Below are 16638 nucleotides of genomic sequence, written 5' to 3' on the forward strand. Positions count from 1 at the left end.
TATATCCAGTTTTCTTACTTCTACTATCAATTATCTTTAATTTGGTACAAAAACGAAGTTTCTAACTTGTTTCTGTGAGAAGATATTTTAGTTCAAATATAATTTGTTACCTGCGCGCGGGCGCCATTTTGAATATTGAATTTCACAATGAAGACCCCGGTTGCGAAAGTGTTACCTTCGATTTTTTTTATTAATTGATCACCCTCTAACAGGTTCTGAAGAGATCTGCTGTCATCCCCGACTTTTCTACAGCTCTTATGGACAGAGCCTGGATTAATAATAGTTTTAGTAGGAATCCTTGTGTCATTTTCTCCTTTACGGAGAATTCGTCTCGCCGATGTTATCGGTATATCAGAGTCAAGATCCTGCAATAAATCTTCTGTAGAAATGTCTACGTCCACATCTTTGATTACGCCCGTGGAATACAAAGCGTGATTAGGTATGAATGATGACCAATCTTGCGTTTTATGAGTTGGATGAGTTAAAAATTGATTTGCCTCTATAGCTGTGTTAAATGAAATTTTGAGGAGGTTTCTACCTATTGTTTGTATTTTAGTGATACCAGAGACTTCTGCTAAGTATAGTTTCCTGCTTATTGTCATGATATGTTTTTTCCTATTTCCATGTTATTACCTTTCAGAAATACAAAGAACGGTGCAGAGTGATGAGTACCATCCGAATCCTGCTGATGTTGAATGTCAGTATTTGAGATTTCAACTTCATTAGAAATGTCCATGATTTCAAGAGTTTGAATTATTAAATGTAATTATCTCTATCGTTGATGGCGAGGTGCCATTTATATTTGTAAAAAGTTTTGGTGATGAAGAACAATTGTTCATAAACTTAGAAATTGATATCAATAAAAATAGGCCTAACTTATAATAACACCTAAATATAACAACTAACACGCATAAGTCAATTAAAAGTAAACCATTTGCGAGAAATGTGGACAAATCTCACCAAACTGTTGACTTTTTGGTGAAAAAGCGATGAAATTACACCACTAACTTTGATTTAACTTATATGTTCATCAATTCCACTTTCTCACTATCACACGCCATATTCCTTCTGCACTTCTTTGAAACAACTTTCACACGATCATAGAGGTATTGAATCTGTTTTATATTCTTGTTAATAGATGGCAGTCTAAAACAATTTACTGTAACTATGAAAACAAGTGAAAGCGAAACTGCGTACTGATTTAGTTCAGACCTGCGCATGAGCTATAATATTAGCATATTTTTCGTAACTTTTTGCAGGCATTTGTAATTTAATAGATTACATTAAATAATTTAGAAAACAAGTCAATTGATTTTGCAGCAATCCCATCGAATTTTCACTAATTTTCCTTTTACATTAAATGCGGGTTAGGTTAAATGACGTTAAAAAAGTAAAGTGCTGCTTAGGTATAAAATCGTTCCCTATACTAAGCTTTTTGTTTTTAAAAGAAATCTGATTCTTGAAATGGCATGCTGATGACAGAACCATACTCAAAAAGAAAAAAAATCGAACTGTTTCCTAAAATTGTATCACGAGGCAACGTCTGCCTTTTGATGTTATTTATGCAATGGCATTGAAGACTGTTTAAAGAAAAGGTTGAAATCACAAAAAAACAAAGGAAACAATGATAATATTTTTCAGCTACTCGACTTACCGCCCATATCTGCACCAGACTATCTTCACAAAATCTATCCCTGTTTTAGTACTGGTTAAGAATAACCCGTCAAACGAATAGTAATTTCACTGTTAAAATGTGGGAGTGCGTATGAAGGAGGATTGTCTGAGATAGCGCAATAATTCCCACTATCGGAACATGCCTGTATAATGTAGGAAACCAGTATTTTATGATTAGAAGTTTAATCTTACCAGTATCATTACAAGGGCTATAGTTCAGTTCAAATGAGTGAATACGACGTGAAGGGTTGCACTATTCTCATTTATTCATGATTTTTATTCTTATGTTTCTTGCATTATAACCTTCGTCGATGACACGCATGCTCCGACCAGATGTACTCTCCCGTGGAACCCCTTCAATGCTCCTGCCTTGACACTGTTAAATAGCACTCTCTATTTTATTTATTTATTATTTTTTGCACTGTCTTGTATGTAGCATATGTTAGGATGCACATTTGTACCTTCGGGAAAGCTCTAGTAAAATTAATCTGCACGCGTGAAAGCAACCTCTACCTTAACCCTTATCCGGGCAACCGGGTCCTCCCAGGCCCAGTAGCTTCATTTTTCTAAAATTTCTCAATAACCATACATATTTCGAAGACATAAAATACTGAATTCTTCTATCTTTTGTCGAAGTTAAAATCATGAACATATCGAGTTGGTAAAGCTAATGTTTTTTTTTTTTAATTTGAAAATCTTTTCCTGATGTAACTGGGCAACCGGGGCCTAAGAGGCCCCGTATAACTTTAGTGAAATTCCTGTCAAATATTAGATCAAATTGTCACATAATTATATATTGAACACGTGACTATTGTAACCTTTAGTCGGAACAGTATGAGGCAACAGACATTGAATTTTGAGTGTTCTGCACTTAAAATATATACTGGGCCTGACAGGCCCCGGTTGCCCGTTTACGTTACAAAAATGTCTGGACCGGATTTGCTATTCTGCTTGGCTTACAAAAGCGTGACACGAAGTTTCGCTACTTGGCAAAAATATATACCGGTACATTCTAGACTAGTCTAAACAGTAAGTGACAATAGGCATTGATTTTGTGTATTCTGCACTTAAATATATATACACTGGGCCTCACAGTCCCCGGTTGCCCGTTTACGTTACAAAAATGTCTTGCCCGGATAAGGGTTAAGAAATAACTTCTGAAATACTACGTGTGGATTTCGTGATAAAATAATTAGATTACAATATAATAACATGTAATCATTTCCAGAATACTTCAGTTTGCGAGCATATTATCAATCTGTACACAATTATTTAATATTATCAGAGATTAACATCAGTACAAAACGTCTCATTAAATTAAGAAATGGCGGTTATATATATATATATATATATATATATATATATATATATATATATATATATATATATATATATATATATATATATATATATATATATATATATATATATATATATATATATATATATCAGAGATGGAGTGGGTCGGTGGGTCAAGTTTTCTGAGTGGGTCGTGGGTAAACAGCACGTACCACTGTGACCCACCACCCACCGTGACCCACTGCGACCCACCGACTCAGTATGATCTACCGACCCGCTCTCCTCACTGCATTGTAGACAGTATCTTCTGAAGACTGGTAAATTTGTCTTAGTTTTACTTTCAAGACCTTCATTTCCCTTTCTTTTCCATTTATTTCTGTCTACTTATCTGAGGTGAGTAAATCTAACCAAGTGAAAAAAGAACTTTAGGCACTTTTGGATATTGATATTTTTAATTGTAGTAATAGCAATAGGACTTATACTACTACTTGGCTTTCAAGACCTGTGAGTGAAAAAATACATTTTTGAATCACTGTAATATATAAATTATTTTTAAAAAATGAATGTAACTATGTGTGCCTGATCATCACGATCAAATTGCAAAGTCAAATTAAATTACTTTTGGTATATAGTTAGGCCTTAATCCAAACTGGGATGTTATATTGCTTTCATTATAATGCATAATATCCTAAGGAGCAAGGTTCGTATATACACTACAGGTTGCGCCAGCCCAATCGTTGGATGTGTGACGTCACCGGGTGAGCAGACGCGAGTATTTTCTTGCAGCAAAATTCCCGTCCAAAGCCACAAAATTTCCCGATGTGATGCAAAATTTCCCGCTAACCTAAATAGATATAGTTAACATCTAGTAGTAAACAATTTTAAAAAATACCGCTTTAGACAGACTATGATGTACAATGGAATTCATTCTCGTAGTATAAAAAGGTATTATTTATAGTTATGCATGATAAGGTAAAAGAACAATTTTTTAAAAAATACTGTGTACACTTTTTTGTAACGAACACAATGTTATGTGTATCACTTTTCAGTGTGTATATCACAGGGGGGCGCCGCAAACTGAGATTACGAACTATGCCGAACACGTGTGACGTCATGTGGTAAGCACAGCCAAGCCAGTGATGCCAGTTTGTGGGAAATTTCCCGTAAAATGCGAAATTCTGAGCACTGGCGGGAATGCGGGAATTTTTCTTTAAAATAGGCTGGAAACGGGAAATGGAGACATACTCAACTTTTTTAAATACGCTATAGACGAACAAATATTCCATCATATATTGTATCAAATATTTCATCAAAGTGGAATTTGAACATTTATGATACCAAGTTGTATGCACCTTTTGGTTGGTTACAACATTTGACACAAGAGCTCTAAATTAGAACTTGTTCTATTTCTATCCAACATTATATCAAATAAAACAAACGAAAATCGCTATGCGGTGGCACTAAAATTGAGTATGTGGACACGGAAAGCAATTGACATTATTTTGATGCATACTAGCAGTAATCTGTTTTGTATAACTATAAAATTAAAGAATATTAGTGCTAAGTACTACAGGCGACTTCCCAAAATTGGCGTAGATTGAGAATATTCCGTGACTTTTTTTTTTTTTTTAAAAAAGCAAACTTTTTTTCACTTTTCTTGATTTAAAAGATTAAGACGTTCTGGCATGTTATTACTTTGGCGCATGCTCAGATTATTGCGTACAGATTGACAATATGCCTGTATATGATGTGTATGGAACGATCATGTGCTATCTTGTTATATGTAGTTATTTCTCCACGAAATTAATTCGTAATGCCTTAAAAATTGTTTCTCAGGGTAGGAGTTGCATTCATGAGTGCAGATTCACTTTACGAGGACTTTCTTTAAGGGTCTTCACTTCAGCGAAATTAAACTACCGCTAATTTTAGTTTTTCTATAACATCTTCAAAACTAATAAAAATATTCGAAAAGCAGAAATGTTTATTGTTTTAAATCATTTATTTGTGTTTAAATTATGATCATTTTCATTGATTGATATCGTTTAGATAATTGGTGACAGATGACAGGGACAGATATCTGCACCTTAAATTAAACTGCAATTCCTAAAAGAAGGAAGAAGACAAGTGATATACACACTGAAAAGTGATACACGAGGAGTCCAGCGGTGACCTTGGCAGGGATAACATGTCCCGAAGTGTGATCAAGAAGAGGAAGTGGTTAAAGTGAAAAGTGCTCATTATATATACAATTCACATAATTACAGTTATTCATAAACACATTTACACTCACCCACAATAATCCTACTCATCAAAAATTCACGTATTTTCACTTTATACCAACACATTACACCCTGACAAACTGGGTAGCTGGCCCTCTTCGTCCCGTTGGACCCCCTTCTCGATTTAGACTACAATACTTACTGATTATGACAATCTTATATTTTTCCCGATTTTGACTTTATGCTTCTCAACTTACATGAACAGGTCACATTGAATTTAATTTTCTTATAACTTCTATCAATTAACTACTATACTACATGACAGGCACTTCGACTCTTAAGTTGGCGAATCATTGCAAATGGCGGTGTTAGCCATTTGTAAATTTTTTTTTAGTAAACATACAATTTTAAACACAGAACAATTTTACATAAGTAAGTCAATAAGTTTACATTTGTTGCACATAAAACCATAGATGTTGGTGCAGTGAAATTTTTAAAACACCAATTAAGGTGAAGAAGGGAGGAAAGTGATACACATAACATTGTGTTCGTTACAAAAAAGTGTACATAGTATTTTTAAAAAAAAATGTTCTTTTACCTTATCATGCATAACTATAAATAATACCTGTTTATACTACGAGAATGAATTCCATTGTACATCATAGTCTGTCTAAAGCGGTATTTTTTAAAATTGTTTACTACTAGATGTTAACTATATCTATTTAGGTTAGCGGGAAATTTTGCATCACATCGGGAAATTTTGTGGCTTTGGACGGGAATTTTGCTGTAAGAAAATACTCGCGTCTGCTCACCCGGTGATGTCACACATCCAACGATTGGGCTGGCGCAACCTGTAGTGTATATACGAACCTTGGTATATCACTTGTCTTCTTCCTTCTTTTAGGAATTGCAGTTTAATTTAAGGTGCAGATATCTGTCCCTGTCATCTGTCACCAATTATCTAAACGATATCAATCAATGAAAATGATCATAATTTAAACATAAATAAATGATTTAAAACAATAAACATTTCTGCTTTTCGAATATTTTTATTAGTTTTGAAGATGTTATAGAAAAACTAAAATTAGCGGTAGTTTAATTTCGCTGAAGTGAAGACCCTTAAAGAAAGTCCTCGTAAAGTGAATCTGCACTCATGAATGCAACTCCTACCCTGAGAAACAATTTTTAAGGCATTACGAATTAATTTCGTGAAGAAATAACTACATATAACAAGATAGCACATGATCGTTCCATACACATCATATACAGGCATATTGTCAATCTGTACGCAATAATCTGAGCATGCGCCAAAGTAATAACATGCCAGAACGTCTTAATCTTTTAAATCAAGAAAAGTGAAAAAAAGTTTGCTTTTTTTTTTAAAAAAAGTCACGGAATATTCTCAATCTACGCCAATTTTGGGAAGTCGCCTGTAGTACTTAGCACTAATATTCTTTAATTTTATAGTTATACAAAACAGATTACTGCTAGTATGCATCAAAATAATGTCAATTGCTTTCCGTGTCCACATACTCAATTTTAGTGCCACCGCATAGCGATTTTCGTTTGTTTTATTTGATATAATGTTGGATAGAAATAGAACAAGTTCTAATTTAGAGCTCTTGTGTCAAATGTTGTAACCAACCAAAAGGTGCATACAACTTGGTATCATAAATGTTCAAATTCCACTTTGATGAAATATTTGATACAATATATGATGGAATATTTGTTCGTCTATAGCGTATTTAAAAAAGTTGAGAATGTCTCCATTTCCCGTTTCCAGCCTATTTTAAAGAAAAATTCCCGCATTCCCGCCAGTGCTCAGAATTTCGCATTTTACGGGAAATTTCCCACAAACTGGCATCACAGGACTAGCTCGGGAGAGTAATGCTCCCGGAAGTAGAAACGAGAAACACATTTCTGATTGGTTGGCGTTATCCACTTCTTGCTACGTTGCATTCAAATAGCAAACAACAAACGCTAGCTGTTGTCGGCTTCAGTGGCCGAGTGGGCTAGCGCTATGTGCTAGTAATAAAGTACTCTTTTGGCGCGAGTTCAAACCCCGCTCGAGGAAAATTTTTTTAACATTTTTTTTTACATTTTCATAACACTTATTAAATTAAAATAATATGAAAATAATACTTTAAAAAGTGATTTATTTATTTTTATGCAGATAAGTAGTTGTAGTACTTATGCCCTTGTACTCCATGATATAGGGTCATTTTGTTCCCCTTGTACTTCATGATATAAATTTTGTGACCAACCTAAAACAACTGGCTAGGATAGCGCGTAAAACAGCTGTCTAGAGTAGCGCGCGGAAAAACGTACTTCCGGGAGTATTACTCTCCCGAGCGGGTCGTGGCATCACTGGCTTGGCTGTGCTTACCACATGACGTCACACGTGTTCGGCATAGTTCGTAATCTCAGTTTGCGGCGCCCCCCTGCTAAGGAGGTATTGAGAATCCGAATTTTTGCGAAAAAAAAGAGTATCTCTCAAGCCTTTAAACTTACGGAGCTGAAATCCAGTGTATTAACTCTTTATTGAAAATAAACCTCCTAGCATTTTTTAAAATTCTTCTTTATGGGGGGGGGACACTCTCTATATATGGAGAGGTTATAGTGAGTTGGTTTGTAAAAAGGATCGAAAACGATCGATGTTATATAAGAAAAAAAAAAAACAAGAAACAAAAAATACAGTGCTTGGCTTCATATATCCATTGCTTTCTACTATAATAATTGCTGAAGCTTATATTTATTATATGGAGCGCTTACAGCACAGGGCAATCAACCCATAAAGTTGTGAGAAAAATAGGTATAAAATTTGTACTGTAAGCTTAATTGCACGGAAATTTTAAGTTTGGATTGTATGCATAATTATATGGAAAATTTTACACTTTTTTCCCCTTTTACGTTGGTCTACTTACCTTGATTTGGAATTTTTAAATTTCATCCTTTTTCCACTGAAAAGTATTGACAATTCAACAAGGAAATAATTATACTATGATAATTTAATTGAAATTCATCGTAATTTGGCACATGGCAAACAGCAATGTGGTAGTTGAAGGGGAAGAAGGAGGGAAATTCCCATTCACCTCTGAACACTCTCCAGGAAACTCATCCCCTTTCGCTTTCTAGACGGGGGAGGGAAGTTGTAATGGCATCAAACCTTTATCTGTAATTATAAAAAATAAATTTATAAACTAATAAGAAATCATCAGTTTATCAGGCTTTAATTGATAATTTATTCACAAGATTCCCTATCGAAGGCGTGGTAGATGAAGTTTCTGTTCTCCATGAGTCGACATTACCAACTGACATGATAGAAAGATGATACTTCTTGCTGAGTATTTCAAAACTGACCACGAAAAATCGTTATCATACTTAAGTCTAACAAGCAGATTGTCGATGAGGAGTTGCAGAAATCGGGTAGAAGTATTAACAATTTCCACGGCAGAGTGCGAACGGGGATTTCCCCTTATGAATTTACAGATGACTGATATTAGAAATAGACCAAGTGCTCAAAAATTATCTAACTTGTTGTTCATCAATGTTAATGGCCCACCGCTAGACAAGCTCAAAGTAGACGAGCTAGTTATTTCTTGGCTGAAGGATAGACATCTTTCCGCTGTGGATGATTTATGACGAAAAAGTTACCAACAGGAAATAAACCCCATTTCAGATTTGTCTTAAGGTGGCAAATTACGAGTTATGGAAAATGTATACTTGTATTTCTAATGGCTTATTTGTGTTATTCAACTTTGTACCTAATTTTTAGTAAGTCTCTTCTATGCTTTAGGTAAACTACTTTGAATAAATATTCATAATAATTGTAATTATGTATATTTGTAACTTAAATTTAACATGGTGTTTTAATGATTACACAAATTATAAATAGGAGGTAGGTGCTTTTAATTTCGGGAAGAGGCATTAGAGGAAGTTTAGGATTTACTACATTTTACATTTTCTTTTGCAGCCCTCACTCATTGTTGGACACACTTAGGGTCGGAGAAACACTGCCTTGGTTGTCCTTTCTTTCTTAACCAGAGGCCCAGAACATACACACACACACATACACGAAGAGAGAGGGAAAGAGAAACAATTGCTATTATAAAACTCCGATCCGTCGGGATGTTCATTGAGGTTCGTGGCACCTCTCCGAAGAGAGAAATCTGGCGGGTCGCAAACGTGTATTTAGTATGTGCTGTACTTCAAAGGAAACAGTAAAGAATTATTCTTTTAAGAGAGAGAGAGAGAGAGAAAGAGAAAGATGAGCGTATTTTTCTAGATTTTAGCTGCTGAAGAATGATGTGATTTGTCTATTATTTCGGTTACCTACGCGCTTCTCCAGTTTGTCACAAAAGGCAAAGATAATTCTGCTTACCAGTTTTCAGAGTATGGAAGGGAATGTGGTGTGTTAAATTAGGGTTTTGGTTCCTGACCTCTCAGACTAGAGAAACCTTACTTGAAGACATTTCTTCACCTTCTATGCCAATGGTCTGAAGATTTTTATAGGTTTATCAGAGGAGCTTTCACGACAATTCTTTTTTTTTCTTTCTTTTTTTTTTTTTTTACAGTAAACAGCAGTACTTGAGGAGTAGCGAAGGAGCCTGTCGTTTCGTTTTGTTTAGGCCAGAGATGTCATTCACCTACAAAACGGCTGCTAAAAATATTGAAAAGAGCAATAAAAGGACAATTCTCTAGTGTCAATTCTTGCTCTTTTGCTGTCACTGAGCCACAAGCTTCAAACACACTTATATTTTGATTTAGTTACTTTTCAACCGGTTTTAAAACTTTTAATTCAAAACAAACGTTTCTTTCAGTGCTCTTTCCACAAATTTCATAGTATTTTTAAGGTAAGAAAAAGATGTAGGAAACCATATCCGCAACTTTATCCGTTATCCGCATAAAAAAGAAATAAATATCCGTAGATACACATTTTGACGCGGATATCCGCATCCGCACTGACCTCTAGTCATAGGTATTCGGCACTCAACAAACGAGGGAAAATTTAATATGAAAAGGGAAAGTTTTGTGTCAGTCGATCGAACTTTTCATACGGAAACCTACGAACACTGATCATGTTCTTATACCTTATGCATGCACTGCAACCACTGATGCAATTACGAGTGCGAGTCTGCAAGAGAATGTGTTTTTGGAACAGCTGGTAAAATTTGATAGCATATAATGTTTATGATGATGTAGTCATCAGTGAGTAATACTTATTTGCTCTATCACTATGTACTACAGATTATAGTGAAATTAGTTAATTGATATTACATCTATTGTAGACACGTGTCAATAGCAGATGTACGTAAACGTTACGATGTTGTCTTCGATGATGTGTCTCATAGAGCTGTTTATGGATATGGTATACAAGTGGATATGGTATATCATGCAACATATATCACGTTTTGTATATGAGGATTTACTAGGTGTAAAGAAGTCGAAGTTTTCATTTGGTAGCGTAACAATCCAATGACATACAAGGGACACTTCAGATGTGTTTACGTAAAATCTGATAGCCAGTTTCATGCTTCAATATCTTGTGTTAATTGTTGACAGTGCTTACATTGGCACTAGTTTAGTACCAGTCAAATATTAAACTTTGAGTAATAAAAATCAATAGGACCTACATAAAAATATAAATAGAGACGAGGAAGAACAAATAATATTAGGAGTGGAAAACATGCCACGAAACAGTGTTTCGAATCTGCAAAGGAACAGATCTGGTATGGAATAACACCATTTTTTCTGTTGTGGTGCTGAATAGGGGCAGAATTTACAGGAGTATGGTCAACTTACAGGGAAAGAGACATATTCTATGATTTTCAGTGACTGACAATGAACAACAGTCAAAAGAACTACGTAGTTTAAATACTTACCAGTAAGAAACGGTGCAGCTTGTCAATAGGTGTCCACACATGTTTTCTGTATTAATACTTCTTTTGGTTAATTTTCCGTGGATGGTTAGAACCGTCGTACGTAGGATTATTTTTCATTTCCGTCGTTTACTCTAATTGTTAACTACGAATATTTTTTAATTTCATACTTTCTTTCTTCATTACATATCTATTCATCAGTGTTCTATTACTGCTGAAATTAGATCCATCCGACTGATAAGTGTTGCGAAGTACGCACTATTTAGATATAAGTAGAACAGTGGATCCTTACTTTCTCATGTTTCCAACAAGTACTATAAACAAAACCCTATTATAGTATTATGTAAATAAACTTTTGGAAGGGAGATTGGAGCAGAACCCTTTATCAAATACATGTACTTGGGACTCAAAAATTACAAATTGCATACGAAAATACTTCTTTCGTGTACTAGATTCCCACACAAAGGGATACTTATTTCATGAAGTGTGAATTTCTCTTAAAAGGAAATGCACTCGTACTGCTTTACAACGTGTATCTTAAGAGAGGAGTTGCATTAGTAGGTGCATGTTAATTTTAGGAGGGCTGAGTATAATTGTAATTTTCACTATGGCATAAAATCCAGTGCATAAAGCACGAATTAAATTAAAAAAACGGCATTTGTGCTGTATCGCCGGATCACATGAAAATTGAGACAGAAAAATTACCAACATATACATATATACTACATGTGGTTATATTGTATTGTTACGTTAGGTTTGGTTATAATTCAGTTATCTTCAAAAGAGAACTTTTACAGTTTGAAGTAGAAGATTATGATTTGCGTACATATGCGGCGTACGGATGTATGACATAAAAACTACAGTGCAAAAAATAGGAACCAAACTATGTTAGGTGGCCACTAAAAAGCACCAATGGGGCAAGGTTCTAGAACACAGGTCCCCCTTTCCATTTAACTGTAGAGACAGAAAACAGTGTACTCTGCGGGGCTTTAACCCGCCTTCATTCGCTAGCGCTCGCTCGGCAATACTGTGTGACTAAAATATTAAACTTGGTACAGAAAGGAACCAACCTATCCACTAAGCTATATGAAGGGGGACCTGTATTCTAGAACCTTTTTCACTAATGGTATCTAACCGAAATGAAGTGAAATCTTTAAGTTTTACGTCCTACGGTTAGGCTAAAGGAGACGGTGATGATGAGTAATGAATGAAATGGTGGAATGAAGAAAGTGGGAGGAAACGGGAGAACCCCGAGAAAACCCACGCACACGGTGTTTGTCCACCACAAAGTTCACTTTGTAGGGGCTGGGATCGAACCCGGGACCCAAGCACCAGAGGTGAACGCTCTACCACTGAGCCACCGCGGCCCCTAGGTATCTAACCGAGTCAGAGCAGGGCGAAACTGCTGTACACACGCGATATCACGGGATGCGTCCGAAGGGAGCGGGCGCATCAGCAACGGTGGGTACGTGCGTATACGAGGGTAGTAGAACAGATGGGTTTTGGCAATGATACGAGTTTCAATAGCACTTGCCATAGTTTCATACTAGTAACGCTTTACTTGTAAGCATAAAATAGTGGTCACCTAGCGAATTAGGTTGGTTAGGTTACACGCTCGGTATTTTTTGTTTATTATTATAATTTTTTGTAATTCTATAAAACCCAAACGCGATATATCGCAATTTTGACATGTACACGCTATTTCCATATCTACATACATTACCCCTTACAACATCAACTACCCGGCGGGAGCTCATGCGGTTCGGATTCCACGTTAATCAATAGGTCCAAATCTCATGTAGCCTCGCTGCTGAACGGGACGTTAAACTCAAAATCAACTCAACTCAATTAGCATCAACTATTCCTCTCATCTGATTTCCAGTGTTCCTCACAACCGAAAATGAATTCTCGAATACACTCAGTAAATTTCCTGAAATTGGTCCGGCGATACAGCACTTAACCCCAAGTGACAAACTAACTTGTACTAAGCTTCCACTAAAACTCAGGAATGCTATCTAACTGAGCTAGGACAGAAGCCCTGAGCAGAAGCTAGGAGTTCGTACATAGGGAGAAGATCCGTCAGCGACGGTGGGTATACGCAGAACGGAAAATAGGGAAATACACTTTGTTTGCCATAAAATTGCATTTTTTGCGACGCTCGAATGACTTTGTGTAGTGCCTTCACATAATACTTCACTTCTTCATGTATTTCTACTTTATTTTAATGTAAAGTGTAATGTACTAATATATTTGATTACTTGTACAATCCTATTGTGAATTGACACATTTCACAGAAGTGACACATTTCTGCGTTAATTTTACAAACTTATACCTCCATAATGTGGAAGGGTAATCCAAACTTTGTCCGGTTTTACCATATTTGATTGAGATCCAACTTCAAGTAGCAAAGGATAAATACATTACCTAATTAATACCAGGTATGTTTTAATATCGACTTTCGAAGACATTTTTGAGATCAAATTTTGACAGAAACAAATATTATTTGCTTTCATGAATGTCGTAAACTCGTCTCGAGATGCAGGATTGCAGATAGTTATTATGTGTTTCTTTGAAACATTGGATAAGTAGCCACACTTAAGATTTTATCGCACGAACAACAGACCCCTTATTTAGTTAATATGTAATTAAAGGTGATAGATAGTATTTAATAATAGTTTTCCATTAGAGGTATAAAATTGTGTATATATTGTGTTGAACTGCTTCAGAAAATAAGATTTTTGCAGGCCAAATGATCATTAAACCGGTTATTAGGGGCAGTATATAATCTAGATACAAAATGCTGATCTTGAATTCATTTTACAGGGTGTCTACTGGTCATGAAAGTCATGAAAAAGTCATATATTTTGCTTAGTGGTCATGAAAGTCATGAAAAAGTCCTTTATTTACCCAACTGGTCATGAAAATCTGAAATCTCAGAGTATATTTTTATACTTCATACTTTTATACCTCATACTGCATGTACTGAAACAGTTGTATCAGGTCAGTAATTGTGAGAATTTCCCCCACCAGTTAGTGCTGGCTAACTGGTACTTTACTGTCTTCCTAGCTGCTCCCCATTTCATCTTCTAGTCTCTGTAATATAGTAACAACTTTTTACTGTCCAACTTTGTGATCTGCTATTTCTTTACTTCTAAGAAATGTAAATTGTGTAGTTTTGGGCCTTAGACTTATGCAAATAATATTATTCGTTTGAGTTTGCAGATTTTAAATTTGATCTATTTTTTAAAACGAATTTCTTTTATAATTTGTTTTGTCTTTGGGCAGTTCTCTGAGTGCTTAATTTTAGACAAATTTTGTGCTAGATGGATAATTATACTCAGAATTAAAACTTCAAATACAGTATAGAGTGATTAACTGGTAAGAGCAGGCCCGTATTTAGGTAAGTGCTATTCTGTGGTCGAGCACAAGGCGGCAGAATTTTAGATTCTTTCTTTAAGATTCACAATAAGTGATATTTAAGACTAGCAACCCGCATAGTTCCGATGCACCACTGATGGTAGGGGTTTATTATTACTAATGGTAAATTTTTATCGCCGTGGTCATGAAAATTAGAACAAAAAGGTCATGAAAAGTCATGAAAAAGTCATGAATTTACTTTCTGGTATTCCAGTAGACACCCTGTTTTAAGCACCCACATTATTATTAACTTCTTTGTATACATTTCAATGGCTGCTGGTCATCATTCATGATACGTGTTTATTAAGAATTTTTTACATTTATTCGTGGACTCATATTAACGTAGAAGAAATATTATACTTCGTTGACACCAAACATAAACTCTGCATTTGTTGGGTTGGGGAAGAAAAAATAAAACTTGAGGGTTAATGCACATCACATAATGTAGCGTCTTTGGATACAAAATTCAGAGATGAGGAACCTACTAACTTTAAATGTGCTCCTATAATTTAATCATTTACCTGAATCAGAATTACCGAACTAACAATATTAGAAATTAGTTTCTGTTGTATACTCTTTGATCTTCAATTATCAGATGATGTACCAATTTTTTCCCCCCCTCAAACTTGTTGTCACACGAACTTCAACAATAATTATTAAACATAAATATAAGATTGGATTTTACGCAAATAATACGATACAAATAAAAGGAAACTTATTATCAAAGTACCTAGTAACGTTTATCATTCCTTTCAATTTCTTCTCCGATATTTCGAATGGGACACTCGGCCATTTATTCCCAAGGCATAGTCACTGAAGTCCTTTTCCACAACGCCGTCTTCATATTGTGGTCTTGTACCTTCAGAGTGTTAAAGAGATGACGTAAATTTTATCGATTCTTATGGTCACTTATCTTTCCCAATAGTAATAGATTAGTCTTATTTTTTCACTAATAGCACTACTAATATATGTATTGTAGGGAGCTAGCTGGAAGTGAATTTGACTTTCGCCACAGCTAACCCACAAATATGCGAATGCAGGTGCTCAGACAGACAAACTTTTTTTTTTTTAGTTAACTGACCAAAGTTCGGAATCTGCAAAGCGTCTGTGTTAGATTCAGAAACCACAATGCTATACCGCAACACTACTCTTTGAATAAGTAGAAAAAAAAACAACTTTGTCTTAAGAGGGGTAACGATGAAAACAACTAAGGCTACCTTCAAAGAAATAAGTACGTTCTCTCGACAAGGATTTTATGCTCATCGACTCATGAAGTTTGTATAATACAAGAAATACCACTCAGAATTCTTTGCAATTTGCCAGCTGTTTATTAAAAGCTTCAAAACAATTAAATATTCCAAGAGGACGATGAACTTGAAAGAAAGAGGTATGTCGCGAGTGGGATATAAAATGATCAGTAAAAATAACTTATTGCTGAGACAAATAAAAGATAATCCTCTAATGACGTGTATCTTCTCCAGTAAAATAATATAAAAGTAATACTAGAGGAATTGTTTCAGGATTCGGATTGATAAGTTACTGAACAGAAAGGAAAAGGGTTTGCCTTTCTGGTGATAGGAAGGTGCTCGATACCTAGCTATAGTGAGAGTCGAAGTGTCTGTATGTCTGTAGAGCTCGGCGGCACTAGGACCGAAGCCCATGCGAGATTTTGTTAGATCACGTTCAAATACAGCAATCTCAGCCCAGAGGAGAGGGTAAGGTAATTACCTGATAATTGGCTTTAATGAGAGAGTCACACTGTCTGCTTGCCTCGATGTCAGAACCAAAGTCCAACTAAGATTCTGGAAGAACACTTTCAAAGTAAGTCTCAGCCAAAGGTTTAAAGGTAAGGTAAGATATGGGTATAACGAGAACCACACCGTCTGTACAGGTCGTGCTATTTACAAGACCGAAGTCTAACCGAGGCTCTGATGGAGCACTTTCAAAGCAACAGTGTCAGTCAAATGGATAGGATACAGATAGGAAATATCTAATAATTTGTCCAGGGTTAGACGCGCTTAGCCAATTGTGTACTCCGTACAGTGCACAATTTTGAGAGTAACCCTGTAGGCCAGGCCCAAGGGTTAATCGTACATATGCAATTGCGTATGCTTACCGGTGTATGGCGCCAAACTTGGGCGCATCACCGT

At 35.5% G+C, this 16638-nt stretch overlaps 1 protein-coding gene across 3 annotated transcripts in view; it reads left to right on the plus strand.

The window, feature by feature from the left end:
- Positions 1-10211: 10211 nt before the first annotated feature.
- Positions 10212-16638, plus strand: part of LOC145685994 (traB domain-containing protein) — a 55573-nt gene continuing 49146 nt past the window's right edge. The window contains exon 1 of one of the 3 annotated variants that reach the window (XM_081758808.1): positions 10212-10356. Coding sequence is in view for 1 of the 3 variants with exons in the window: in XM_081758806.1 (XP_081614932.1) it covers positions 10879-10921 (43 nt within the window). In the remaining 2 variants the exon portion in view is untranslated. Of the gene's footprint in view, positions 10401-10863; positions 10922-16638 lie in introns of those variants that run through there. The other 2 variants (XM_081758807.1, XM_081758806.1) reach the window with 2 other exon arrangements.

The sequence above is a fragment of the Thermobia domestica genome, chromosome 5 (genome assembly GCF_964235325.1).
Source record: "Thermobia domestica chromosome 5, izTheDome1.hap1.1, whole genome shotgun sequence".
In the NCBI taxonomy this organism is placed as follows: domain Eukaryota; kingdom Metazoa; phylum Arthropoda; class Insecta; order Zygentoma; family Lepismatidae; genus Thermobia; species Thermobia domestica.